Source organism: Heteronotia binoei, chromosome 7 (assembly GCF_032191835.1).
Source record: "Heteronotia binoei isolate CCM8104 ecotype False Entrance Well chromosome 7, APGP_CSIRO_Hbin_v1, whole genome shotgun sequence".
In the NCBI taxonomy this organism is placed as follows: Eukaryota; Metazoa; Chordata; class Lepidosauria; order Squamata; family Gekkonidae; genus Heteronotia; species Heteronotia binoei.
The window spans coordinates 106,924,068-106,951,363 of record NC_083229.1 but is presented as its reverse complement, the minus strand read 5'-3'; the positions used below and the strand labels follow the sequence as shown (position 1 = coordinate 106,951,363).

At 43.0% G+C, this 27,296-nt stretch overlaps 1 protein-coding gene across 1 annotated transcript in view; it reads right to left on the bottom strand.

Moving 5' to 3' along the window:
* Positions 1 to 27,296, bottom strand: part of KIF13A (kinesin family member 13A) — a 116,758-nt gene that overhangs the window by 9,651 nt on the left and 79,811 nt on the right. The window contains exons 21-36 of the mRNA XM_060244177.1: positions 27,100 to 27,261; positions 26,315 to 26,488; positions 22,769 to 22,920; positions 22,367 to 22,499; positions 22,124 to 22,270; positions 19,111 to 19,146; positions 17,298 to 17,397; positions 16,783 to 16,909; positions 13,697 to 13,752; positions 12,414 to 12,538; positions 10,517 to 10,693; positions 9,810 to 9,902; positions 9,509 to 9,661; positions 9,156 to 9,233; positions 1,726 to 1,770; positions 1,302 to 1,413 (exon numbers count right to left, since the gene is read on the bottom strand). Coding sequence (XP_060100160.1) covers positions 1,302 to 1,413; positions 1,726 to 1,770; positions 9,156 to 9,233; positions 9,509 to 9,661; positions 9,810 to 9,902; positions 10,517 to 10,693; positions 12,414 to 12,538; positions 13,697 to 13,752; positions 16,783 to 16,909; positions 17,298 to 17,397; positions 19,111 to 19,146; positions 22,124 to 22,270; positions 22,367 to 22,499; positions 22,769 to 22,920; positions 26,315 to 26,488; positions 27,100 to 27,261 — 1,870 coding nt within the window. The remainder of the gene's footprint in view (positions 1 to 1,301; positions 1,414 to 1,725; positions 1,771 to 9,155; positions 9,234 to 9,508; positions 9,662 to 9,809; positions 9,903 to 10,516; positions 10,694 to 12,413; positions 12,539 to 13,696; positions 13,753 to 16,782; positions 16,910 to 17,297; positions 17,398 to 19,110; positions 19,147 to 22,123; positions 22,271 to 22,366; positions 22,500 to 22,768; positions 22,921 to 26,314; positions 26,489 to 27,099; positions 27,262 to 27,296) is intronic.

The following is a 27,296-nucleotide window of genomic DNA, read 5'->3' as shown; positions in this document are numbered from 1 at the left end:
GGCAGAAACAGAGCCTTTCAGTTCTCAAGTATTTTGTTATTCACAACCTCCCAGCTACAACTAAGTTCTGGAAGTGGAAGTTTAGAATTTTGAAACAAGGAAGAGCATGTAGTTTCCTTTCGTTTTTGTGCTTATTCTAGGTCTGCGAACGATAAAAATCCTGCAGCCAGTGCCATCACACACCTTTGTAGTAAATGTTTAATTTGCATTCTGTGATTGTTGACAGGCTAACCTCTTAGCTTCTAGCTGCAATAGCTGGTAAGATGTCAGTTCATAGGCTGATGGAATTAGACAGAAGAACAGGCCTATTTGAGAGGGCTTGGGCAAACAGGATATATTCAAAGAAGGCGTCAGGAACCTTCTGCAATCTGGCCAGTCATTTTCTACCAGAAAACCAGGAGGGAGGTTTCATATATTATATAGAGAATTTCTGTCCTTTTGTGGTGAGATTAGATTATGTGGTGGGATGAGAAGATAGATTATGGGATTCTTTTGGAGGGCAGAAGTGAGTCAGATCTCAAGAGCTAAGGCCAAAAAGATGCTAGAGAAAGGTAAAGATTACACACTAAGCCTGACAAGAAGCCTATCAACCTCTTGATTTACTATTATGGGAGTGAGTTTTAGACCTGAGTGAGAAGTGTTATCAGAGTGTTATTGCTCAACTGGGTGACATTTTGTCATCAATTCATCAACATTTTGTCATCAGTTGCTTCCTGCAACTGGAGTCAATATGTGGTCAGTCTCTGAATCTAAAAGACTGGAGTTAATATGTGGTCAGTCTCTGCACTCAGCTCCCTGCCTTATCATTGTACTTTCATAGTTGTCTAGATCTGAATTATCCGAACAGTTTTCCAAATTTAATCTCTTTATCTATGCTGAGAGTAGGAAAGTGACTCAATCTGAAGAAAAGACTCTTACATAAGACACGGAAATAGAGCATTTCGGTTTCAAGTTAGAATACAAGTAAAACTGGCAGCAAAACAAATTCCCCAGTGAATGGTACAGATTAATAAAGTTGGAGAGATGAACTCTTCCATGAGATCTAGCAACTTGATTCACGGACTTGCTGGCAATGCACTAATAGTCAATACAGGTTAATACTGACCAAGATGCACAAATGATATAATGTTAGCAGAGTTAAATTCTAAACAGATTTGAATACTTTGCCTATGTGCTAATATAGGTAGAAATGCGAGGAAAGCAAACAAAAAAGAACACAATCCCTTACATTATACATCTCATTTTCTTTAGTTTATTATTTGCATTTATTTATCCAATTAAACAAACACACACATCCTTACCACCAGCATCTTTACTTCTGCGTGGTGAATCCCTGGGTAAAGTGCCGTAGCATGCTATGTCCTGATAACTGGTGGAACAATCTAATATATCTAGCTGACTTTCTGACCAATCCTGAAGTCACAAAAAATGAACAAAATCAAGCCAAGTTTGGAATAACTTGCAAAGCATTTCAAGAATTCAGTTTCTTTCAGGAATCAATTTATTCATTTACAGACTTGAAGGTAACTAGAGCTGAAATTAATTTTTTTTAAGGCCAGTAAATCAAATTCCACATTCTTGTTCTAAACACATTTCCTAAAAACCCATTAATAATGTATGATTAAATGTAATTAAGACTTTCTTGCATTATTAAAAAAATTATACCCTACTACATTTTTAAAACTATGAAAGATTAAGATCCCTAACTGATTTCTAAATCCATACCTTATCTTCATCACAGCCTGAAAGATCTAAACGGCTAGAAGATACCTAAAACATAAACAACAAATAACCATAAGCCAATCTGCAACTGTTTTGGCACCACTGGCAAAACCTCCTATAATCAGCCTTTGTAAACTTAAAATGAAACTTAAGAAGCAACTGTAGTTTTCTTTCTGTTCTGGGTGGGTGAGGGAATGTGATTCTTTTTCTGTTTTTGATCTATGTGGGGACATCAAGTTTGGGTGAGCTTCTGTGGTATTCTTCTGCAGAGTGGCATGTGGAATTCTGCTATGTGTTATTACCTTTGTTTTTTTCCCTGATTTATAGCACACACTTAGTCACATGCAATGGTAGTGGTGGGAAACAGCATTGAGATACTGATGACTCCCAGAAGTTCAATATAAACAAGATGACATTGATAAATGATAAAAGCCATCTTGGGAACTAAAAGGTCAGCCTGTCCTGGAGATTATTATGCTTCCCCTTTACCTGCTTGTAGCTGCTGGAACCTGTTCTATAGTTGAAGATTCAAGATTTTCTATGGCACAGAGCTTTTTCCAGCTTTAGCTGATACTCAGGCATTTCATGAAAGCTGAGATTTTGGTCTCTGTCATTCATGCTCTCAAAACATCCAAGTTTGATTATTATGTATTTTACACAGGGCTACGACAAACTGTCAAATTAGTCATCTAGGTCATTTTTAAGGGATACAGGGACTGTATTACCGGTTTACTGAAAGACCAGAACTGGCTGCTTATTACTGGGAAAAATTCAAAATGCTAGCAATTACTTTTACAGTGATATGGGAACAGGTAACTAAAAAAACAGGTTGCTTACCTGTAACTGATGATCTTCGAGTGGTCATCTGTGCAGTCACACACATGGGTCTTGCCGCAGGCAACGGATCCATACCTCGGAGCTCCAATAGCTCGCCTATAACGTCTTTTGGCGCGCTTTCCTCCCGCTCTGGGGAGCAGGCAGCGACCGCGCATGCCTGGAGCGGGGGGAGAGCGCCCATTCCACTCAGTTTCTTCCAGCCGCCGCCGGCACTGACACTATACAAGGTTAAGGAACAATTACAAGAGGCCAGCAGCGGGGAAGGCTGGGTGGGCGTGTGTGACTGCACAGATGACCACTCGAAGATCATCAGTTACAGGTAAGCAACCTGTTTATCTTCTTCGTGGTCTCTGTGCAGTCCCACACATGGGTGACTAGCCAGCTAGATGACCTGGAGGAGGGTGCTGGTAAAGAAGAAAGTTAGTCACAGGAAGCAATCAGATCATATGTAATCACGCAATCAACCATCATGTGACATGGTATGCAGCGAAAAGATGGAAGCGAATGCACTCACCCCTGGCTTCAGTGGAAGATGGATCTGAGGACCGCTTGACCGAAGGAGGCGTCACGTCTCGCACGAACGTCCAGCGCATAATGGGAGACGAACGTGGATGGAGAGGACCAGGATGCAGCCGCACAAATGTCCTCTAGAGAAACGCCTTGTAGAAAGGCCGAAGACGTCGAGACCGCTCTAGTAGAGTGGGCCTTAAGGCCTTCGGGCAAAGGCTGTTTAGCCAGTTCGTAACACAACCTGATGGCACTGACTACCCACTTCGACAGACGTTGGGTAGAAATTTTAAGACCCTTGTGAGGGTTTCCATAGGCCACAAACAGGTTAGGGTCCTTACGGAAAGGTTGTGTACGGTCAAGGTAGAAGGATAAAGCCCTTCTAACGTCCAAGGAATGCAGGGCTCGTTGACCCTGGTCGGATGGGTTGGAGAAAAAGGTTGGTAGAGAAGTTGAGGTAGATAGGTGGAACTGAGAGACAACCTTCGGCAGGAACGCAGGGTCCGGTCGCAAAACAACTTTGTCCTTGTGGAAAATGGTGTAGGGAGGATCGTGGCGGAAGGCGCATAAGTCACTTGCCCGTTTGCCCGAGGTAAGGGCTACGAGTAATGCTGTCTTCCAGGAAAGAAGGTTGAGGTCTATGGTAGCCATAGGCTCAAAAGGGGGTTTCATCAGGCAGGAAAGGACTAACGATAAACTCCAAGTCGGAACAAAGGGCTTAACAGGTGGGTTGAGGTGCAACATGCCTTTAAGAAAGGACTTTGATAAAGGATGGGAGAACACAGTCTTGCCATCAATCGGATTGTGGAAAGCAGAAACTGCAGAAAGGTGAACCTTCAAGGAGGAATAACAGAGCCCCGATTTCTGTAGAGAAAGCAGGTAGTCCAGGATTAGGTTAAGTGGTGCCGATTCCGGCTGCAGATGGGAAGATGTCGCAAAGGAACAGAAGCGCTTCCATTTACGCTGATAAGAAAGTCTCGTGGAGGGCTTTCTTGCGTTGAGGATGACATTTGCTACCTCTGTTGAGAGGTAGGTGGATGTATTCTCCATGCAGCCAGGGCCAGGACTCGAGGGTTGTGATGGAGAATCTGACCGTTGGCTTGAGAAAGGAGGTCGCCCGCAGGAGGAAGTCGGTAGTAAGTGTGGCGTGACAGTTGGAGCAGCCGCGTGAACCACGGTTGCCGAGGCCACCATGGTGCAATGAGGATGCAATCTGTGCCATCCCGAGCTATCTTCACCAACACACGTGTCAGAAGAGGGGTCGGTGGAAAGAAGTAGTGAAGGGGACCTGTCCAATTGTGCAGAAATGCGTCGTTGCCCCTCCTGCAATAAAACTGAGGACACTTGGCATTGTTCCTGGATGCAAAGGCGTCCACCTTGGGTGTTCCGAAGCAACGGAAGATGCGCCGAAGGTAGATCGGATTGATGGACCATTCGTGGTCGTCTATGCGAATCCTGCTGAGGGAGTCGGCCAGAATATTCTCCACCCCGGGAAGATGAATGGCAGTCATGAATATGTTGTGCTTGACACACCATTCCCAGAGCAGTACGGCTATACGGCAGAGACGGAGGGATCTGGTTCCCCCTTGTTTGTTTATGTAATAAACAGTTGCCATATTGTCCGTTGAGATCTGGACATGTTGGCCCCTTATCAGTGGAAGAAATGATTGAAGAGCTCTGTGCACCGCGATCAGTTCTAAGCAGTTTATATGCATACGGCTCTCGGCGGTCGTCCAAAGTCCTCTGACAGTTTTGTCCTCTAGGTGGGCTCCCCATCCCCCCTTGGAGGCATCTGTTGTTATCGAGGCCGTCGGGGAAGGCGGTAGAAACGGCTTGCCCTCGAGGAGATTGTTGGGTGCAGTCCACCACGTGAGAGATAGAAGCACTCTGTGCGGAATAGTGAGCAGAACAGCTTGAGATTGAGTTTGAGGGTGGTAAGCTCGGACAAACCATGTCTGTAGGTGTCGCATTCGCAGTCTTGCAAAAGGAAGGACAGATGTAGTAGCGGCCATAAGGCCCAGCAGGCGTTGGATGGTGAACGCAGACTGGAGAGGCTGTTGTTGAACTGACTTGGCTAGGGCAATAATAGTGTGTGCCCGGTCCTCGGGAAGGAAAGCTCGATGCAGGGAGGTGCAGAGAAGGGCGCCTATGAACTTGAGGTTCTGGGTAGGTGTTAGGTGCGATTTTGATGCATTTACGCGAAGGCCCAGGGAGCGCAGAAGAGTGAGAGCTGTGTCGAGATTGTGCTCCAATTGCTGTAGTGTCGGGGCCACCAGGAGCCAGTCGTCGATGTATGGGAAGACTGGGATGTTCCGAGTGCGAAGTGCAGCTGCCACAACCGCCATGCATTTGGTGAAAACGCGCGGCGCAGTGGAAAGGCCGAAAGGTAGGGACACATATTGGTAGTGGTCCGGGCCCATGGCAAATCGCAGATACTTCCGATGTTGAGGTCGAATGGTCACATGGAAGTAAGCGTCCTGAAGGTCTAGGGAAGCCATCCAGGAATTCCTGGGAATAAGGGGCAAGATGGACTGCAGGGAGATCATTCTGAACTTCCTGTATGTGATGTACTTGTTGAGCTTCCTTAGATCTAGAATGGGACGCTTTCCTCCATCCCTCTTGGGAACTAGGAAGTATCTTGAGTAGAAGCCTGTCCCCCGATGTAGGGGGGGGAACGGGTTCGATGGCTTCCTTGTTGAGCAAGTCCAGAATCTCCTGACGGAGGAGAGGAGACGGAGGGGTAGCTGTGAAATAGTGGTAGCGAGGTGGAGAAATGAACTCGATTGCGTAACCTAGGCGCACGATGGTCAGCACCCAGGAATCGGTTGTTATCGAGTTCCAAATGGGAAGGAAAGGTGACAGGCGTGTTTGTAAGAATGGTTCGGGAAAGTCAAAGAGACTGTTTAGAAGGAAGGGAGGACTTTTTAGGCTGTTGTGACCGCGGCCTCTGTTGAAACTGAGATTTCTGCTGGCCAGTCTTCCTCTTCCAGAAATCAGGACGCTTAGGTGACCTTTGGCGCCTTTGAAAAGATGGTCTCCAGGGCTTTGCACGGTTGGACTGCTGGGAGAACGGTTGGGAAACTCCCAAGCGCTTAGCGCGCTTACGGCCGTCATCCACCGAGGCGAGGACCTCGTCAGTGGAAGCATGAAAAAGGCCGAGGCCATCGAAGGGAAGGTCCTCGATCTTTTGTTTAATGTCTGGTTGTAAATTTGTGGACCTCAGCCAGGCGTGGCGACGTAAGGCAACAGATGACGCAAAGACTCTAGAAGAGCAGGAGACAGCATGGCGTATGGTGTTAATCTGCTGCTTGGACACTCTAGAGAGTTCTGATACCAAGGCAGAGGCCGTTCTTTGGGAGGGTTCAGGAAGTGCGGGAATAAGAGGTGTAAATTGGTTGGCCAAGTTGAAGACGTAAGCCGAGAAATAGGCTAAGTAATTGTTTAGTTTAGAATTTGTAGAGGCAAGGTTGAACATCTTTCTTGCCAGGGTGTCCAATTTTCTGCCTTCGCGGTCAGGAGGTGTCGGATGTCTGGACGGCTTGGCCTTAGTTGCCGAATGTACGATAATCGAGTTGGGTGCCGGATGAGAGGCAAGAAACTTGGCTTCAGGAGCGTGAACTCTATAAAGAGAGTCAAAGCGTTTTGCGGTTGGTGGGACCGAGGCAGGTTTGTCCCAGGTTTCACGGAGGCCCTCGAGGTGCACCGGAAGCATAGGGAGCAAAGAGCCAGGTGGGAAGTCCGTTTGCACGAGGTCGTGTACAACATCCGAGACTTTAGGTGAGTCCGACGGAAGAGTAATGTTGAGGGCTTCGGCCATGGTGGTTATTAGATGGAGATAGGCCTTGGACGCATCTGACGGAGAAAGTCGAGGTTGTGGCACCGAGTCCGAGGCTACCGAGTCAGGGCGGTCCTCGGAGTCAGACGATGCTGACGATTCATGATCGGAGTGGGAATCGTCACCGGAAGGAGGATGTGAAGGCCGGATCGGGTCCGAAGGAACGGTCTTCGGTTCAACCGTCTGAGCGGGTTGGTCTGTGGGGGTGGAGACCGGCGGGGCAGTCGAGGCCGAGGCTGATGGAGTGCGCGGTCTAGCGTCCTTTGGCTGGTGGTGGTCCCGGGATCGCTGAAGCTCGGAGAGACGAGCGCATTCGCGAAGCCTATCACGGAGTCGAGGAGAATAGCGAGAGTAGTCAAGCTCTCGGATCCGATCCCGAGGATGGTCATGTTCTCGGGTCCGATCTTGATCGCGGGATCGAGAAGAGAGGTCACGGTCGAAGCCACGGCGTGGCTCTCGGATCCGATCTCGAGAGTAATCACGGGGTCGAGGAGAAGAAAAGTCGCGGTCGAAACCTCGAGACCGTGGAGAATCGCGGAGGCGTCTGGAGAAGTCACGGAGTCGATCACGGGGTGCAGGAGAGTCCTCGTAACGGTAAGGGGAATAACCTGAACCTTCCAGAGATGGAGACCGAGAAGGGCGATGGGTACGAGAGTAGTAACGGTCATATCTTGGAGTGGCATAGTAGTCGCGGTAGTAATCCGAGGAATCGGAGTCTCGGCGCCGACGTGGTGATCTGGAGCGGCCCTTGATGAGCGGGGACCGGGATCGGGCTCGACGAGAGGGTGAGCGAGAGTGATCCTTGTTTGAGGCCTGAGCGGCTGAGTCCTTGTACAGGGGAGAAATCCCGATGTCTCGGAAGTCCTTATACAGGGGAGAAATCCCGATGTCTCGGAAGGATCCGATTCGAAGCGGAGGTTTAAGGTAGGTCTGCGTAGACTCGGCTGTGAGATCGGGTTCGAGAAAGTCGGTCGGGACCACGCTGTGCACTGAAGGCGAACGAGAGTGGACTGGAATGACCTCCACTGCTGTGGAAGTGTGAGGCGTCAGTTGGGGCATGTCTGTGATGACGTCCGACGGAACCGACAACTCAGGCGGAAGGGCAGGTCGTGCTGGAGCCGCAGGATCCATAGACGTCGAAGTCGAGGTTGGAGCCTGAGGCTTCTTAGGAGCCGAGTGCGAGTGGAGTTTCCTCGGAGCCGACTCGGCCGATCCGGAAGGACGAGATTTCTTGTGCGCCGGATCCGTAGATTCGAGATGGCGCGATTTTTTCGAAGCCTTATGGCCGGTCTCGGCGTGCTTCGAAGACTTTTTATCGGACTTGTGCCTCTGTTTGGAGAGAGACACGTCCGTAGACGCCGAATCTCCCGCTTGCTGTTGGGGAGGCGGCGAGTCCGATGCGGGCATAGCCCTTAAGGACAATTCAATCAGGAAACTCCGGAGCCTTGCCGCACGGTTTTTCCGGGCCTGCTTTCCGAAGTTCGCACAATGAGGGCAGGAATCAACTCGGTGAGATTCGCCCAAGCAGAAAAGGCAGTGGCTGTGGCCGTCTGTAGTAGGGATTTTGGTCCCACAGCGCGTGCACTTTTTGAAAGTAACCTTCCCTTCCATGCGCTCCGGACAAGGGAGGGGGGGGAAGGGAGAAAAGGGGAAAGATAGCGCAGAAGCGGGTTTTTTTTTTGTTTGTTTTTTTTTAAATTTTCCGGGACGAAGCGAAGATATAAAAGAGAAAAATACGATACCAGTTGAGGAAAGGGTGAAGAGATGTAGGTAAAGGACGAGCTAAGGAGGAACGCAGCGAGGAAGGTGTTGTCCGGGCGGCGGTAGGAAAGAAACTGAGTGGAATGGGCGCTCTCCCCCCGCTCCAGGCATGCGCGGTCGCTGCCTGCTCCCCAGAGCGGGAGGAAAGCGCGCCAAAAGACGTTATAGGCGAGCTATTGGAGCTCCGAGGTATGGATCCGTTGCCTGCGGCAAGACCCATGTGTGGGACTGCACAGAGACCACGAAGAAGATAAATGGCTTTCTCTCATATTGTCCAATGAACCAGTGAAAGCCAATATCCTAAGCCCTGCTATCTGCATCCCTGCCCACAAAACTGAGGTGCACAGTAACCTGAGATAGTGGCTTCTCAGTGGTGGCATCCCAACCTCATCTAACACCTACATATCAGAAAAGTGACCTCTGCAATTTCTGAAAATTTCTGCCTGAAGTCTTAATATGCAAAACTACTTTTAATACTGAAAGAACATCTTACGTTGTGAACATTCGGTGTGCTAACACTCCTCCGTATGTGTCGAGCCTTGGTAGACAAAGCTTCTTTGACTGCGACAGCCTGTATTAAGATACAAGGAACACAGTGAAATACATGGTTATAACTTTAACTACAGCCAATTAAAGCTTATTTTGGAAGAGATGTATCAAGATACATTCGTCTACATAGAGCATAAAAAGATTTTCTGCATAAAAAGATTTTAAATTACATTTCCCATAGGAAATTCACATCATTGTGAACTACCCCATACTAAAGGTGAGGGAAAAAGAAAATAAGAGGTATTCCAAATGGCCACAAGAGCTAAACTAAACAGGTAACACCTCTTTTTTACTTGCCTGTCTTAGTCGTTCAAGACTCAAAATATTTTCTACATGCAATACTCCACGCGTATACTTCTCTATGTAAGTTTCACCATCAGATGTACCCTCATTTTCACTCTTGGCTGCCATCAGAGCCAGGGTCTCTCGGTCCTCAATTTCTTCTGTAGCCTAACATGTAAGTTTAAAACAAAGACACAAACTGATAGTAACATTTGTCAATTTTGGCTGTTTTGCTTCAAGAAGGTTTTATAGTTCCCTTATAGTCTGACCTTCCCACTTATTCCAGCCTCCTGACAGAAATACATTAGAAATGTACCTTTGGTATATTTGACACTATTTCATAGGTCACACCACAAGCATAACATATATTCTTCAATGAAATTCTTCTTTTCAGACTCTGGGTAAAACTCTAAAAAGGGCAAAGAAATTTTGAAAAATTCAGAATTCTCAGAAAAGATAGCTTGATCACATAGGCAGAAACCACAACTCTGAAACACCTTTTTCATATGCAGTCCTATAATATTCAATAACAATTCACAGCTCAGTTCATTACACTGTAGCCCTTCCCTGGCACACTGTATGACAACTTTTTGTCAAATACAGAGTTGTATCTGAAGAACCAAGGAAAAACTGACATTTATCCTACAATTCCTACCCTAGGGAACAGTTCTCCTTTAGAGGAAGAGAAATACCAGCATGCATGATAGGGGAGGCTGGAAATATTTTTTTGCTGTCCTGCCCCAATGCCCAAAAACACGGTCCTGTGTGTCAGGGATTTTCTCATTATTCTTCCCAGCTCAGATGATAAAATAAGCAGGTTTTATTATGATCTTAATCTTAGTTTAGCCTTTTATGCGTTGAACAGACATATCTGATTGTTGTTTGGTTGTCAAGTCTCTGTATATCTCTTTTTGTTATGCCAATAAAGGTGTGATTGGATTGGATTGGATAAAATATTGAAGATACAATCAAAATATGATACAATAAAATAAAAACCAGCCTTAAATTGCAAGAATCTGTTACCTGTTTATTGTAAATATTAGCTGCAATCCTTTTACGTAACACCAATTCCATTGCAGCAGGATGGCTGAGCTGGACTGTGATCTTTACTATTAAGTAGATTCTCTCATTCTGGGGTGTCACCCTATTCAAGTGCGCTGAATCATGCACAGAAGAATCCCAGGCAGCAGTGGCTGAAACCTAAGAGCACAGTTTGAAAGAGGATGAAAAGAAACAATACAAATTGTTTCAACCTAGATCTGAAATGCAAAAAATGCCTAATGAAGCAAAGGCAGAAGCTTCACTGAAAACCTTTGAAACAAATAATTTTTCCAGTATGGTGGAATGACAGTGAGCATTTTATTAACAGAAAGACTGTCTCCAGTCTAGAAGAATGAAGCCACACTCTTCCTGAGAAAATACACACATCTCCGCACAAAGTGCATCTCAAGCTGCTATTTTAAATTCACTGGGGAAAGATATTTGGTAAATAAATAAATAATAACATTTGTCAACAAAGAAAAACCTCAGTTACCCATGAACAAAACCATTAACCCTATTTATGAAGAATCTACTGTTAAGTAGACACAAGTGGTGACCTGCAAGAAATCAGTATTCCACCACCACCCCCGCTTCCTTCCCTCTCCCCTCCTCTGGCTCATCTTCCTTTTCTTTCTCCCCCACCCCTTCTCCATCAATGTTCCTTCACTCCTTCTCTGTCAACATTTTCCCCTTCCATTTCTCCTCCTCCCCTCCTCTGTTAATATCTCCCATCTCTCTTTCTGCTTCACTTTCCTGACAATCTGCTACCCTCTTTCTCTCCCCCTGTTCATCAATGTACCCATTTCTCTTCCCCTTCTCTGTTTTAAATCCTTCTCATCTCTCTTTCTGCCCCTTTCCCCTCCTTACTTTGACCTGTTTTTGGGCCACTGGCCCTGAGACCCACTGCCACATTGGCAGCAGGGCCCCTCACTGGCACTGCAGACAATCATAATAAAGATCCATGAGGCTGATCAGGTTAGTTAACTGTATGTGCATAGACAGCTTTATTGTTTGGGGGGATATAACCCCAGCTGAAGAAATGGGGCTGCACCAAGGCAACTGAAGAAGAAAAGACAAAATGGTGCAAAGGAAAAAGAATCTTTAATAATGATACAACCCTTACCATGTTTTGTGTGCAGCTTCATCAGGGGGAGACTTTCAGATTCTTTCTAGTATTGTTCTCATCCTCTCTGTTCAAGTGCATACATGGGAATGATACTAAAAAGAATCTCAAAGATTCCCCCTGATGAAGCTGCACATAAAATGCATAGCAGTTGTGTAATTATTAAAAATTCTTTTCCCTTTGGGATATAACACCCCATTTGCAAACCAGAGGGGTCCTCCAAGTTTGGAGAAAAATCCCCTTTCTGTCATTGTGGGCCTGATCTGCGAATTTCAGTACCTACAGACTGACCCATATTTGAGTATTAGATATTTAAATATAGTTTTTCATTCTTATGGATCTCAATCATCAGAGGGAGAGTCTCTTTAGCCAATTTTCTGAAATGAAAAAAGTGAAATAAATTCCAGCATATTTTATTCAGGCATCACAATGAAAAAGACATCGAAGCAGCAACCCTATGGAAAACTAAGAAACAGAAGAGATTGTTGTAAAACTTTTTTATTTAGTGATTGTTTAATGCCTCCTATAAAATTACTTTTTCTGTTGTTCTTGGAAACACACAATACAGTCTCTCACCTCATGTAGCAGTTAATCATACTCCACTTTGCTAATGTGGTGTTCTCAAATAAAATACAATCTACATACATCTTTGATCAAAGCAAAGCAGGAGATGGTATTAAAACAAAATAAAATACAATGAAAGACAAATATGGTAGCCATAAATCAACTGGCCAGGACAGTTTGCTAATAATTTACCTCATCATTACTGTGTTTTATGATTGGCAGATAAAAGAATTGACTTCCATGCTCCTTCGGTAGTATTGAATTAACTCCTGATGCATGTGGACCTACAAGCTGTTCATTCGCACTGAGGTCATCAGCTAACAAAAAAGTAACACAATCAAATTACAAGACAGCAAGTTTCAGCATCAAAGAATTCTATCAATGGTTAACTCACAGCAAAGTGCTGGCAGTAATATTGTTCTTAAAGCCAGCAAAGAACAGAAATAACCACTGCTGTGGTCAAATCAAGATCCTAGTTGTTATTTTATCACCAAAGCACCCTTTCTGCTACCAGGAAGGAAAAGGAGAGAAGAAGGAAAAGAGAAGCTGAAACTCTATACAACAGCTCAGTCCTTATCAGGAAGTTTCATTTCTGCTGTGAAGTCTCAATATGTAGGGTTTCTGAGGAGATATGGATATGCCCTCAGGACATCCATGGAACCCTGGAAGAATAGCCACAGTAGTTCAGACAAGAAGACTAGAAAAGATTACCCCATGGAAAGTACGGTTGAGAGCAAAGGCACCACCAAAAAGAGCAAAATATTATTTTAAGTATTGTAAGCAATCTTGGGATACCAATATTGAAAATATCAGGTGGAAGTATTACTTTTGAATGTGTCTTTTCACATCATAAATAAGTGCCTACTGTCCAAGATCTGGATCAATACAATATTTAAATGAGTTAAATTTTTGAACAAGCTCTAGGATTATGTATTCTCTATATATACAATAAGGAAAACTATAATTCTCAATATGCACTCTTATGAAGTCACATGACCAGATAGTGTGGTTTTTTTTAATTTCTCACTCTTACACTTCACTAAAAGCATTAAAATGCCAACATTGTTAGAGTATTTTGCATGCAGCAGAAGAGCTGAAGGAGAGGAACAGGCAAAACACAGGAATTAATAGACAAGAGAAACAGCTGTATTCAATATTTACCAGAATAGTATCCAATATTCAGAGTCGTTGCCAGGCCAAGGTCATACACAGTAATCAGTACACACTCCAGTAGATAACAGTATACAGCAGTAAGTATACACAGCACGATCCAAGCACAAAGCCTAATTACAGGTGAGGTCATCCCACCTTACCTCAGTAACAGGTAACAGCTGGATCATGATGCAGCATGACTCAGCATGACATTGCAGAAACAACATTACTATTACTAAGATGGAGTCAGTCAGCCATTTTAGGACTGAGTTCCAACAAACATTAATTCATGCCCTTCACACCTGCAGCAAGCAGTAACTTACCATTCAAATCAAGGAAAAGGACAGGTATGTGTGTTTCCATTCCAGGAGGTGGGATCCTAACAGTAAAAGAGCATCTCTGTCAATATAGTTAATCATATCTATGCATAAGTACTTTTGGAAAACTCAAGCCTTTTTCTTAAAAAGTCAATAATTCAATTCAATCAGCAGTAGATATTAATACAAACGAAATGTGTAAATAAAAAAACATTACCAGCACTAATAATTATGAATTTACATTTTGATTCAGATTGACATTGTGTGAAGTGGCACATCCCACATATTGTAGGTTTGTGTGGGGAAGGTATTTATGAATTTCCTGCATCATGCAGGGGGTTCAACTAGATGACCCTGGAGGTCCCTTCCAACTCTATGATTCTATGTATGAAGGCAAGTTAAAATGCATCAACTTTTAAGAAACACATACACATACTCCTAGAACATAAAATACGAAAAATACACCGTGTCCCTGATTTTATTTGCTTGCTATTGCTTAGAGTCTATCTTTGGGGGAAAAGGATAGGAGTTTGCAGGGCCGGCCCTCCTGCTAGGCAAACTAGGCGGCTGCCTAGGGCACCGGGAGGGTGGGGGCGCAAAATTGGGTTCCCCACCCCCCCTCCCAGTGCCCCCGGCAAGCACCAAGTTTGCCTTTCTCCCCAGCCCCCCGCCGCTACCGCCACCCGCCCCTCCATTCCCTTCCCTCCCTTTGCCTCCCCCCTGCATCTCCGCCCCACCCAGCTGCACCTCCTCCTTCTCCCTCCCTTCAGACCCTTTCTCACTGCCCTCCCTGTGCCAATTTCAATGCCGGACCCAGCTCTATTGTTGCGTTCTGGCTCTCTAAATCCCCCCCTCCCCTGGTGAACACTGGAATCATGGGTAAAACCACGCAGCAGGGCTGTGCTCACCGTCTCTCAAGAATAGTGTCCTGTTGCCCTGACTCCTCCCCTCCCTACTTCCTGGATGGGAGAGGAGGCAGCGGGGGTCACCCTTTCAGGACGCTATTCTTGAGAGACGGTGAGCACAGCCCGGCCCCGCGGTATGGTTTTACCCATGATTCCAGTGTTCCGCTGGGGAGGGGGGTGCTTTAGAGAGCCGGAATGCAGTGCTAGAGCTGGTTCCCGCGTTGAAATTGGCACGGGGTGGGTGGGAAAGGGCCCGAAGGGAGGGAGGGAGAGAGGAGGAGGTGTGGGGGGGCCCAGAGCTGCGGTGGGGGAGAGGTGTGGGGAGCGCCAAGCAGCAAGTCTGCCTAGGGCGCCATGGGGCGTCGGGCCACCCCTGGGAGTTTGTATGGTTCTGTCTTATGCTGTACATGGAAAGAACCAATACTACAATTTTTCCAGCACTCTGGCTTCAGTTATGAAGGCTGCATTTGTTTTGTTGTATTTTTCATTAGCACATTCTTCCATTAAGAACATAAGAGAAGCCATGTTGGATCAGGCCAATGGCCCATCCAGTCCAAGACTCTGTGTCACACAGTGGCCAATACACACACACACACACACTGTGGCTAATAGCCACTGATGGACCTGTGTTCCATATTTTTATCCAATCCCCTCTTGAAGCTGGCTATGCTTGCAGCCGCCACCACCTCCTGTGGCAGTGAATTCCATGTGTACTTCCTTTTATCCGTTTTAACCTGACTGCTCAGCAATTTCATTGAATGCCCACGAGTTCTTGTATTGTGAGAAAGGGAGAAAAGTACTTATTTCTCTGCTTTCTCCATCCCGTGCATAATCTTGTAAACCTCTATCATGTCACCCCACAGTCAATGTTTCTCCAAGCTAAACAGCCCCAAGCTTTTTAACCTTTCTTTATAAGGAAAGTGTTCAAAACCTTTAATTATTCTAGTTGCCCTTTTTTGCACTTTTTCCAATGCTATAATACCTTTTTTGAGGTGTGGTGACCAGAATTGTACACAGTATTCCAAATGAGACCGCACCATCAATTTATACAGGGGCATTATAATACTGGCTGATTTGTTTTCAGTTCCCTTCCTAATAATTCCCAGCATGGTGTTGGCCTTTTTTATTGCAATCGCACACTGTCTTGACATTTTCAGTGAGTTATCTACCACGACCCCAAGATCTCTCTCTTGGTCAGTCTCTATTACATTTCTATTACAAATGTAAAATGTTATAATTTAATAGGGATGCCAGACCCCCTGGTGGGGCAGGGGTCTCCTGCTGCTACCCCCATCTCTCCTTTTACAAAGTACAATAATTAATTTTGCAAAACCAGATTTTGTTGATACTTTGTATTTTAGAAAAAAAGGATTCACAAGTACAGTTCCTTCAACAGAGTACCTATTAGGGGTGTACATTTGGTTTACCCAAACAAAAAAACACAAGCCCAAAAAATATCTTACCGATATTTTAGGATATTTTAAAAGAAATTAAGAGTTTCTTTTCGGCTACCAATGCAGCTGAGCCTCAATAAAAGCCAATATTATTCCATTTTTATTCAGGTGCAGCTTGGAGGGGGCATTTAAAGAGACTGTGGTCTCTTTGAATGCCTCCCCCCTGCCCCGCACACTGAAAGTAATGGAGGATGGGGCCACCTTCTTCTTTTTAAAACTTGAGGTGGGGTTAGTTGAAGCACCAGCAGCTATGCTGCAAATTTGTTGTGTCTGCCTCAAAAAAAGTTCCCTTGAGACCCAAATCAATTCTTCCATAGGGTATAATGGAGCAAAAAAAAAATTGGGTTTCTTGAATCTGAATACTGTATTGGGATTCAGGAATATTGAGAAATACTGGCATTTTTTGGGTTCAATATACCCAAACCTGAAAAATACTGTTCCTCCCCCCCCCCCCCAATGCCCCTGGGATCTATCTTGTGAGTATACTAAAGATAAAATATTAAGGAATTTGTATACAACACGAAAGACACAGTCCAACTTTGTGTTTTAACATCTGTGACAAGACTCAAGTATTGTTATATTTCATTAGCCACGTCAGGCACACTACTGGAGTATGAGGCAAGAGAATACATGTTGAAATAAATAGAACTTCAAAAAAGTCTAGCAGTTTATCTTTCTCTAAACACCCACTAGATATTAGTTCAAAGATACTGTATATGATTTCTCCACCTACCAATTTGCAGGTGCACCTGGAATCCCACTGTCTGGTGCTGGGACAAGGACAGCATTCCTCTCTTCTGTTAGCCCCACCCACTGTTCTACAAGCCGTGCTTCTCTTTCATCATCATCATCCGTTTTTACTGTAACACAAGGAAGAGGCAGAGAGAAAGAGAGGTACTTTTAGATTTTTGCCCCACCCTCCTCACAAGTGGGATCAGAGCAGGTAACAACATAGCCAAACATTAAAAACCAGTCAGGACATCAAAAGCATTTATACAGGGATGTTACAATAAAAATGTTTTTCAGTGAAGCCAACAGTAATTCTACCAGCGGAGAAGGATTTTCAATTTTCACTTTAAAGCTCAAAACTACCACAACTGTTGTTTACTTAAAAAATTCCTTTCTAGATCAACAGCTTTTGTATAAGAATAGATTTACATAATGTAATGCATTTACATAATGTAATGCATTTCATTTAAAAAGAGGCAAAGTGCTTGTAGAGTAAGTAGAACCACAAGGAGTTCAAACCTTGTTTATTGCTGATTTTCTTAATCTGCTCATCTAAGTATTCCCTCCGTTTTATTAGTGCCTCAGACCACCTCTCTCTCACACAGTTTAAGTCTTCTTCCTATTGAAGATATAAAAGTTGTTTGAACATTCAATATACTAAATGAAACCAAATACTTAATTTTATGTTGTATTGGAGAGGCTATTTAATAGTTTGATTACAGATTCAGAAAATGTAAACAGTTTATGTACTTTAGATTAAACAGCATATCACTGAAGAAAAGTGGCAAAAGATGAAAAGCTGGAATTATTGTATTTTCCATAATCTGAACTATTTGTGTACTTCAGCTTCCATAAATTTGTGATTTAAATTCAAGCAGAAAAGTAATGCAGTGGCCAAGGAACTATTTAATAGCACGTGGAACTGAAGATGATTACAGAAACCCCAATACAAGTACCCTTAAACCTGCATAAGTTTAATTACTAGTAGCTGCCAGCAGTGCAACTAAATATTCCCCATGCAAACAAACCTCCATCATGCAATCATGCTTATAGAAATGCTGGATCCTTCTTCATAAAACATCATCAAGAAGCGCCAAGAACGGCTTGCAGCAAGTTAGTAGGTAATTTAAGCTCAAATTATATGTGATGGCTGCAGATCTGTCCCGAACATGTAGAAAGCAGATGGGAGAGATCTAATTTAAAGAGTTAAGGGGGCATGTGGGTGGGGTATACTATTCTTGCAGTACCACCACCCCATCTGTACCCCCAATATTACTCTTTTCATACTGGAAACAATCCTGACAAATAAAAATGTGGAGTAGGGAGAAGACAGAAACTACAAATAAGTAGGCAGCAGGTATTTAGGAGAGATCACATCCTTTTCATCTGTAAATCATTTTGATCCTTAAATAAGACACCTTCTGTTTTCTATGTGATTGGAGCAGATCTGCTACTAGAATGGGTAGTTTGAGCATTAAGATTCTGAAACAACTGTACAGCTTATCAGGCTATTGGGAAATGTCTGAACTTGTGCTACTGGATAGTTTTGGTTCTTAAAAATTAAATCACTTTCAAAGTTGAAAATATTAAGGCTCCTGTAAATCCAGTCAAATATATAGGATGGACATTTAACAGTTTATGGTTTTTTGCTACACTTCTGTAATTTCATAATACACATTGGGTTGGATGCTGATTAAATTTTCCACTATCAGAAGGGCAGGGGTTTAATAGCTTCCACGTCATGCTGCAGTCTCTCATGCTATTCCTCTCCCAAGAACAGCATTTCAGGTAGATCAGTGCACTGCAGTAGGAGGAAAAAGGCAAATAAGTTCAATTCCAATGAAAGAATTGCCTTCTGACAGTGGAAAAATTAGTGGGATTCAACCCGCTGTAATCTTAATAAAATCAATTACAAGTATGAATACTGAATAATTATTTTACATGCAATTATGGTTTTACATGATGGAGGAAACCATTCTCGCTTTCTGTTGACTCCTCTCAGTTACAAATCTACAGATAACTAACACATTGATAAAAAATAAATAGGAGTCTTTATGGCACCCAAGAATAACAAAATTTTATTCCAGCATATGGGACAACAGTCCACCTACATATGCAACTATGGTTAGGGATGCCACCTGAGAAAACACAGCATACAATCAAATTATACTGGAATGGCTTATTCTGTGATCAAAAGAAGTCTTTGGAGGAAGACAGTAATTCAAAGCTTTCTATGTGTACCAGTAGTCACCTACAGCCCCTTTCAGAATTGAAAACTAATAGCGTTAGCTGTGCCTCATGCTATGTGATTTGACAGCAACAGCAGCAATACCTGATAACTATCCATATCACCATCATCATCATCTCTCTGGTAGAAAAAAATAAACTTTGTGAACATAAAGAACATGCATTTTTCTTGGTAACAAACCACAAATAGAGACCATTTACAAAAGTAAATGTAGACACAAATTAGATTAAAAGCAGTCTGGCAAATTTAAAACCAGTTCAAATGCTACTGCCAGCGGACCACTAAAATGGTGGAAAATCAAATGGGTGCCCCTCCCCTCTATCATGAACTTCAAACAATGTATAAAATGGGGCTTCTGCAACAATACTGATTACGCAAAGCCATCATTCACCAGATTACTTTCCTCATTTCTGGAGATGAAAACACCTTCCAACACAATTTGATGGTGATGCACTGATCACTTAGTTTGAGGGGAGGGGGTATTAGATTTAGCTCCCCCCACAATAGGTCACCAGAACTGTTGAAGTCTTCCTCACTAGCCATCTGCTAGGAAATGTGTACATTAAACTATGCATGTAGCTCTTAAGTACTAGACACAGTTTTAAAAAATCAATGGAACACCATTTCAATCCAGCAAGTAAACCACTGTTGGCTTACCTCATCCCAGATCGCAGAACATTGGTACTTTAATAATATATATATGAATTTGTGTTGGGGCTTTCTAACTTTTCCTTGAGCTCTGGTTAGTTGCTGTTCTTTATATAGTCTGAGTTTAATATCATATATTTTGAGGACTCTTACATTGCTGTATGACACTTTCACAGGTACATTAGAGAAAGACCAGATAAAAAGTACTAAAGTAAGTGCACAATTGGGTTTAAAACAAACTAAAGAATAGTAAGTACAACAAATCTGTTATCAGGTGGGAAGAAGCGAAAAGGAATTATTTTCTTAGAGCTGAATATTAAACATGGTTTCCATAACTGAAGAATCTGACTTTAAGGTACAAAATGAAATTCAAGACCATTAAATTCAAGAGCTATACAGCAATTATTTACAAGCATAAAATGGGACACTGCCAACTGCTTTCTATAAAATGCTGACTTTCTTTAGGCAGGGGCTGACAACTTTTTATCTTGTACAAAGCCTAATATGCCATATTAGGCATTATCTAAATTCTTAGTAATAGTAGTCACCAGCATTTTCTTGCATAATACAGATCCTTTTGATTTTGTTCTCTTTTTCTTTTTAAATTAACAGGTTCTTTCTTCTAACTTCTGTAACTAAAACTGGGCATAGTATTCAATGGCCTGACATTATTAAAGCAATGCAAAATCACATTCCTTTCCCCCCCATTCACCTTATTTGTGCCACACTGTGACTGTGTGATCAGTTGTGTTATGTGATATGGTATATATTTATTATTCAGTTACCAGACAGGAAGCCATAAGAATGATTAAGGAATGTCTATTTAAGTACCATTATAACAGCACAATCTGCAGACCATGATGTGCTCGTTCTACTCAATTTGCTGGTATTCTTCCATCTGGAGAGCTTCCTGATTACTCATATTTGACAGTTCCTTGCTATACACATGCCTTTATGGTGGTGTGCCTTAATACTCTACCATCTAGAGTTCTGCAAGGGAGGTATCCTAAGATACCATACTCTGATAGAGAATGTGTCTGTGGTGAAGGTAGTATAGACACCCTGTATCACGTGATCTTTGAATAATTTTTCTCAGCCTAGAATTTTTTCAAATTCTTCCTTTGCTCCAAAACATAGATCGTATGGAGACATTACCTCTTTTATTAGAAGATAACAGCAGACCTAACCCTCTGAGAACCCAGACCATTCATGCCTATCTACTTGGACACCATAAGTTGTTGAAAATGCCATCTTGTGATTGAGTTGGAATCTGAAACAACTGTTTTTAGGGTTTTTAAACTGTTTTATTTCTTGTTCAGTATATTGTATGTTGTAACCTACTCTGAGCCCACTTGTGGGGAGGGTGGAATAAAAATCAAATAAATAAATACATTTTAGCTGCAAAATTTTATGCCTCTGCGATAGATTTTAGTAGCTGTTTAAATTGTGTCTAGTTTTTTCTATATTTTAGTTAGCTGTTTAAAACTAATACATTAAGAAGCAGTATGAGGTAGAAAGATATTTAAAATTGTTAAATATCAAATAATATATACATTCTAAAAGTTGCATTCTGAAACGAGACCAGAATTTCTGTTGCTAATAGCCAATAATAAATCCATCCTCCACTAACCCCATTATCACCACAGAATAGGAAAACGTCCCTGCCTGTTATGTATAATAACACTTTCTTTTGCATGTCTCAAATCCAATCAGGTTGATTAAATCAACTGGATTCACTTATATAGCATTAGGTAGCTGGCTCAAGGTTGACTCAGTCTTCCATCCATCCTTCTGAGGTCGGTAAAATGAATACCCAGCTTGCTGGGGGGAAAGTGTAGATGGCTGGGAGAGGCAATGGCAAACCACCCCATAAAAAGTCTGCTGTGAAAACGTTGTGGTGCAACGTCACACCAGAGTTGGAAGCGACTGGTGCTTGCACAAGATAGATAGACAGACAGACAGACAGACAGCATGATCTCCAGTTATTATATTATGGGAAAGCAGGAAAAGTTTCTGTCAACTTTGTCTACACTATAAATAATTTTGTAGACCTCTATCATGTCACTTCTCTGTCATCTTTTTTCTAAACTAGAAAAAACCTCAGTTGCTTCAGCCTAGTCCCATCATCATTACCTTTTTCTACATTTTTCCAAATCTTCAATATCCTTTTTTGAGACATAGTGACAATATAGTAGCTATGGCAAAGACTTAAGAAAGGGTAGTTATGGTAGTCTAGACACGTGACTGAAGCAAGGGGAAAATAGTAACAGGCAGAGAGAAAAAATGGCAGATACGGCGCCACCAAGTTAACTTTCATTCAAGAATATTTGTGTGCATTGAATATTAATGCCAGACAGTATTGATATGCTCTTGCACCTTAGCTCGTATCCTTAAAGGGCAAAAAGCACAGTAAGTTTCTCACACTGTAATAATTCAATAGTTATCCTACCTGGTAACTGTCCAAGCCCCTCTGCAATTTGGTTGACCTGGCAGTCACACAGCCAATAGAAATGGAGAGAATGGCTTCCACCATAAGTGGCAGTGTTCCCGAATGCTGCACTGGCTTGACTGTCACCTGAACTCTACGAGAATGGCCCTGGTTGCATAACCAGAATAAAAAAACAGTCAAAGCATAGCAAAGAACTATTGCCGCATTCACACATTTTTCAAAATGGAGAAAAATAAACTGTACCTGTCTAAGCTGGAAAATCCCTCCTGTATTTACATCCTTTGCCTGGTGAAGCTCCACAGCTGCATAATCCCCCATCTCATTCAGTTCTTGAATTGAAACCCACATTTCAATTCTACGTGTTACCTCATTCCACCTAAAGACAATCCAATATGCAGTAAGAACTGTACTAACATTCTGCTTCATACATCAGTAGAACTTTTCTAGAAACATCTTCCCTCTCCTAGCTATATATGCTTTTTCATGTACACCATCCCTACATCCCTCACATATTCATTGCACCCATTATTCTCTTCCCCAATCCAGTTACTCATGGTACACGAGCACTGTCTCTCCTCCTCCCAAAAAGCATTCTGTTTGTGGTGAGGCTTCACCACCAGCAGGATAATATAATCTTAGTATTACCTGTCTCTCAAGGTCCTGGTTTTTGCATGAAGAGAATCCACCTCCCATATGGAACTGCCATTTCCAGCACAGCGGTGACCCCATACTTCAATAGCAAGTGCTCCATCTGCCATGAACTCCAGAAATTCTTCTGTTACATTCACTGTGTAATCCTAAATAGTTGAAATATTTATTACAGTTAATTGATCATATATATGGTAAATGGTTATGATGATGGAAAAAACCCCCTACAGCATATGTTCAGTTTGCATGCTCTAACACAGGGGTGGGGAACCTCCATTCCGAGGGCCATATACGGCCCTTGAGGTCACTTGGTGTGGCCCTCGGGGATTGCTGGACCAAACCGAGCCATGTGCCAGCCTCCTTGGGGCCTGGCTGGCCAGCGAGGATCATGGGGCCCAACCACTCTGTGCAGCAGCCTCCCCAGGGCCAGGCAGGGATCACAGGCCCAGATGTACTGTGCGGCAGCCTCCCTGGGGCCTGGCTGGCCTAATATGCTAATGAGTGTGTGACCCAATATGCTAATATTAGGAGATGTAGTCTAATATGCTACTGAGTTCCTGCTGAGCTTTTTCTACAAAAAAGCCCTGGACCTATGAACTTGCCTAGGGCAGCGGACCATGTGTGTGTGTGTGTGTGTGCGTGACAGATTAGGCTCTCCCCACATTACTTCAAATAGAAAAACAATTATTTGCATTAATTTTGCTGGCCTGAATCATCCTGCCTCGGTGGAGCACTGTTTTTTTAGTTGATAATTTTTATGGCCCACGAATGATGTTATAAATATCCATATGGCCCTTGGCAGAAAAAGGGTTCCCCACCCCTGCTCTAACAGGTCTGTACACTGTGGTAAAAGCTCCTAGTTGGAAGCAATTAATTCCAGAAAGTCATTTGTACATTTCAATATTCACATTAATTTAATTGTGAAACAGCCCAAATCCAACATTTTATGTTGAGGAATACAACAAATTTAATAGTTACTACGCTTCTTATTATTTAAAAGAGACAAAATATCCATGTTCTGTGCATGAGGTCAACAACGACCCATGGTAATAGTAAGCATGGAAGCACAGCATCATTACCCAAATGAAAGGAAACAGGTTTAAACAAGGATGGGAGAACTCTTGAATTGAGATCACTGATCACTTCCCTGGTACTTTCATTATAGAAACCGTTTAGAATACTGTCTGTCTAGGAACCAGGTAGATGACTTCACCTTGAATTCTGATATGAATTTAAGGAAAAACTGCAGATTTTCAAAAGCCCTACTGGGCAGACAAAGAAGAAAGCAAGTTTAAATTATTATTTTGTTTCCTATTTTTCTGATATTCTCACCTTGACTGTTTTAATTATCACCAAGTTACTTTGCAATTTTACACCACGGGTGTTAAAAACTGCACTCTCATTATATGGCAAACTGCTCAGATTGTTTGGGCTTCATGATTTCTTGGAAAAATCTTTGTCCCAAAATCACACAAGGGAATTCCAACCAAGCTGGAACAGACAAGGCTGTTTCAAGAGCAATGGAACACCTTTGCCAGCTGCATAGTCTTGCTGAGGCTTTCCCCCACTACCTGCTGTTCAGGTACTTACAAAACTTGGGCATGGCCAGAGATGCAAGCTGAAGGGCTCTTGGCCCTCTGGCTCTTAAGACCATGGCTTGCATCTGAGGCCTTCAGAGGATCCAGCACCTGATACCAGGACCTGCCCATGACTAAGTTTGCTGTTATTATGCTATTATGGGGAGGGGAAGGTTTGGGAGGGGGGAGTGTTGTGTGTAAAAAGCCTTTTTTGCCATAAGCTATTTTGAATGTCTTAAAGGAGAAGAGTGGGATGCAAATAAATATATTAAATAAAGCAGATCTTTACCATTTGTTTTCTGGATACCACACAGTCACCAACACGTTTCTGTTGACACCTAGTAAAAATCAGTTTTGGATAGGCTACTGCAGTAAGTTAGGACAGTGCTGGTTTAGAAGTGAACAATACAGTCCCTCATACACACCCTTTCCCCAGTGGTCCAGAGTGCGACGATCACAGCTGCCCCTGGAGACAGGCAAGGTTGTCAATCTTTTACAGACTCCTAGTGGGAGGGGCTTCTCTCATAATTTTCTGTTTCAGAACTATCTGGCTGGTAGACAGGTGATAATCTTACTGGGCTCATTAAACAGCACAGTTGCCTTGCTTCCTCTTTCCCTCTCTGACTATCTTGATGAGATCCACCTTTTGTTGCTGAAGGAGCGGGGTTAGGGGTGCCTTTCTGGCCTATGCTTTCCTTCAAAGTTCTTTCCCTGGGAGGGGAGGAATAATGTGGGGCCTCCATGCTTCAGCCAAGAGCTTCCTCTGTTGCTCCCTCCAAGGAAGTGGAGGGGTATTATGGCTGCTGTTGAGGTGTCTGTTCCTAAAGACTGGACTGAGGAATGCTCTGGCCGCCTGATCTGGGTCTGGCTTTGGGGCTTGTAATGCTCTTTCCAAATCATCCCAGTTTCGTGGGAGCCCACAGCTAAACAGATCCTCTCTTGCCAGAGTTATCCAGAGCTGTAAGCAAAAGAGCACTTACTATAGCGGGTGGGACCCAAGAGAGAGGAGGTTCCCCTTCTGTTCTCCTTCAGGGACTTGGCAGTTATAGAGGACAACAAGATGGAGCTGGTGATGCTATCTTCTTTGGGCTGAAGTATTCACCAAAGTGCTGGTTTCCCTGGTCACACTTCCGTGTACACATGGAATCTCAGTCTTCCCTTACCTGGACCATATTCCTCATTGAGACCTCTCTCAATTCTGCAGGGCCTGTAAAACCGAGTTATTCCAACAGGCTTTTGGCACTTAAACCGGGAAAGACTGCCACCTACGCTACTGAGATGTTGGAATTACTACGGGTTTAACTGTTAGAAAAGGACAATACTGCCTAGTTAGTTATTTAACAGCACCGTAAAATGGTTTTAAAAATGTTTTAATAGTGTTTATTGTTTGAAGTTTGATTGTTCAATTTGTATTTATTGTCTGAAATTTGAAACTGATTGTTAGCCGCCCTGAGTCCGATTGCGGAGAGGGCGGGGTATAAATTAAAGGTAATAAATAAAAATAAATAAATAAATCAGGCCCTCCTACTCTCCCAGGCATTGGTGGATGTGGACTGGGCCATTTCCTGCCTTCAGATCCATGGCTTTGTGGTCAACTAGGAGAAGAGCTGCCTCATTCCAGTACAGCAGATCCTCCACCTGTTAGTGGATGCTTCCCTGGACATGATCTTCCTATCCCAGCAGCATCAACTCAAGATCAAGGTGCTGATATAGGAAGTGGTGTGGGAATCTCAAAGAGTCCTTCTTGACTTTGGCAAACCTCCTGGGCATATTAGTGTCAGGATTCCCATGAATCAGGTTCCAACAAGCAAGAGAGCTTCTACCCATGAGTCATGTCTGCCCCACTCCATAACCACTGAGAAGAGAACTTCATGGTAAGTGAACAAACTTTCCTTTATCCGTGCACGTTAATGGCGTTATATACTTAAGTTTAATGCATTCTCTAAAACAACCACAAAATAATTACCTTACAATGGGAGAAAGTGACTGTAAACTGGGCCTCCTTGCTTAGAGGTGAAGGCACATCCGGATCTACAACTGGAGCTGCAACCGTTGGTTCACATTGATCCCAGAAGGTATACTGGCAGAAGACAAAGTTTGACAGATTCAATGGTAGACCTGTTGCCTCTTTAACTTTTACCTAGAAAACAATAAAAGTGAAATTCAGCAAGTTCAATGCTTGATAGTTGCTTCAAAACAAAATAACCAGTTATATAGTGGAGAACTGGGATGTGAATGATCACACAGATACATACAGTATTTTCTGATACTGGCTTTAGCCAAGAAATGTGTACTTCCTTATGGGTCCCCACTCTTATTAAACATATCAAAATAATCTGAACTTATATATGAAAGTAATCCATGTCCACACATGCATATCACCAAGGGCAGCAAATGCTGATTTTATATCCAAATTATCCAACCGTAGATCTGTTACGGAGTTATCACATCTTTTAAATGAAAACTAATTTAGTCAACTGATTATTTTACTCACTATTCAAGCAGAGGGCTCTTCTAAAACTGTAAACTCTACAGCTGTGACAAGGAATTTTTAAAGTATGAATACAGGCCTGTTAATGACTTGAGATGGCTAATGCTATGCACTATACCTCTGGGATTGGTCTAGCAACAGAAGCATCTCCTAGAGCAGTTAAGATTTTTTTTTTTAAAGCCCAAGTATGTTCAACTATATTATATTGCTAAAATATTTGTCCTTTAAAAATGTTAGTGAATAAGTAGTAGCACTCCAACCCTGCAGGTGAGTTTTTTAGGCCTGTGAATAACTTCTCCATTGTTGTCCATGATTTCAAGGCTCCCACTTTCACTGGAATTTTCAGAAGAGTCGTCTTCTGCAACACGTTCAGGAACAGCACCAGTGACACGCATCACTTCAATGTGCAGACGCCCTGCAACCTACAGTGCAAAAACATTGTGGAGCTCTTAACGTA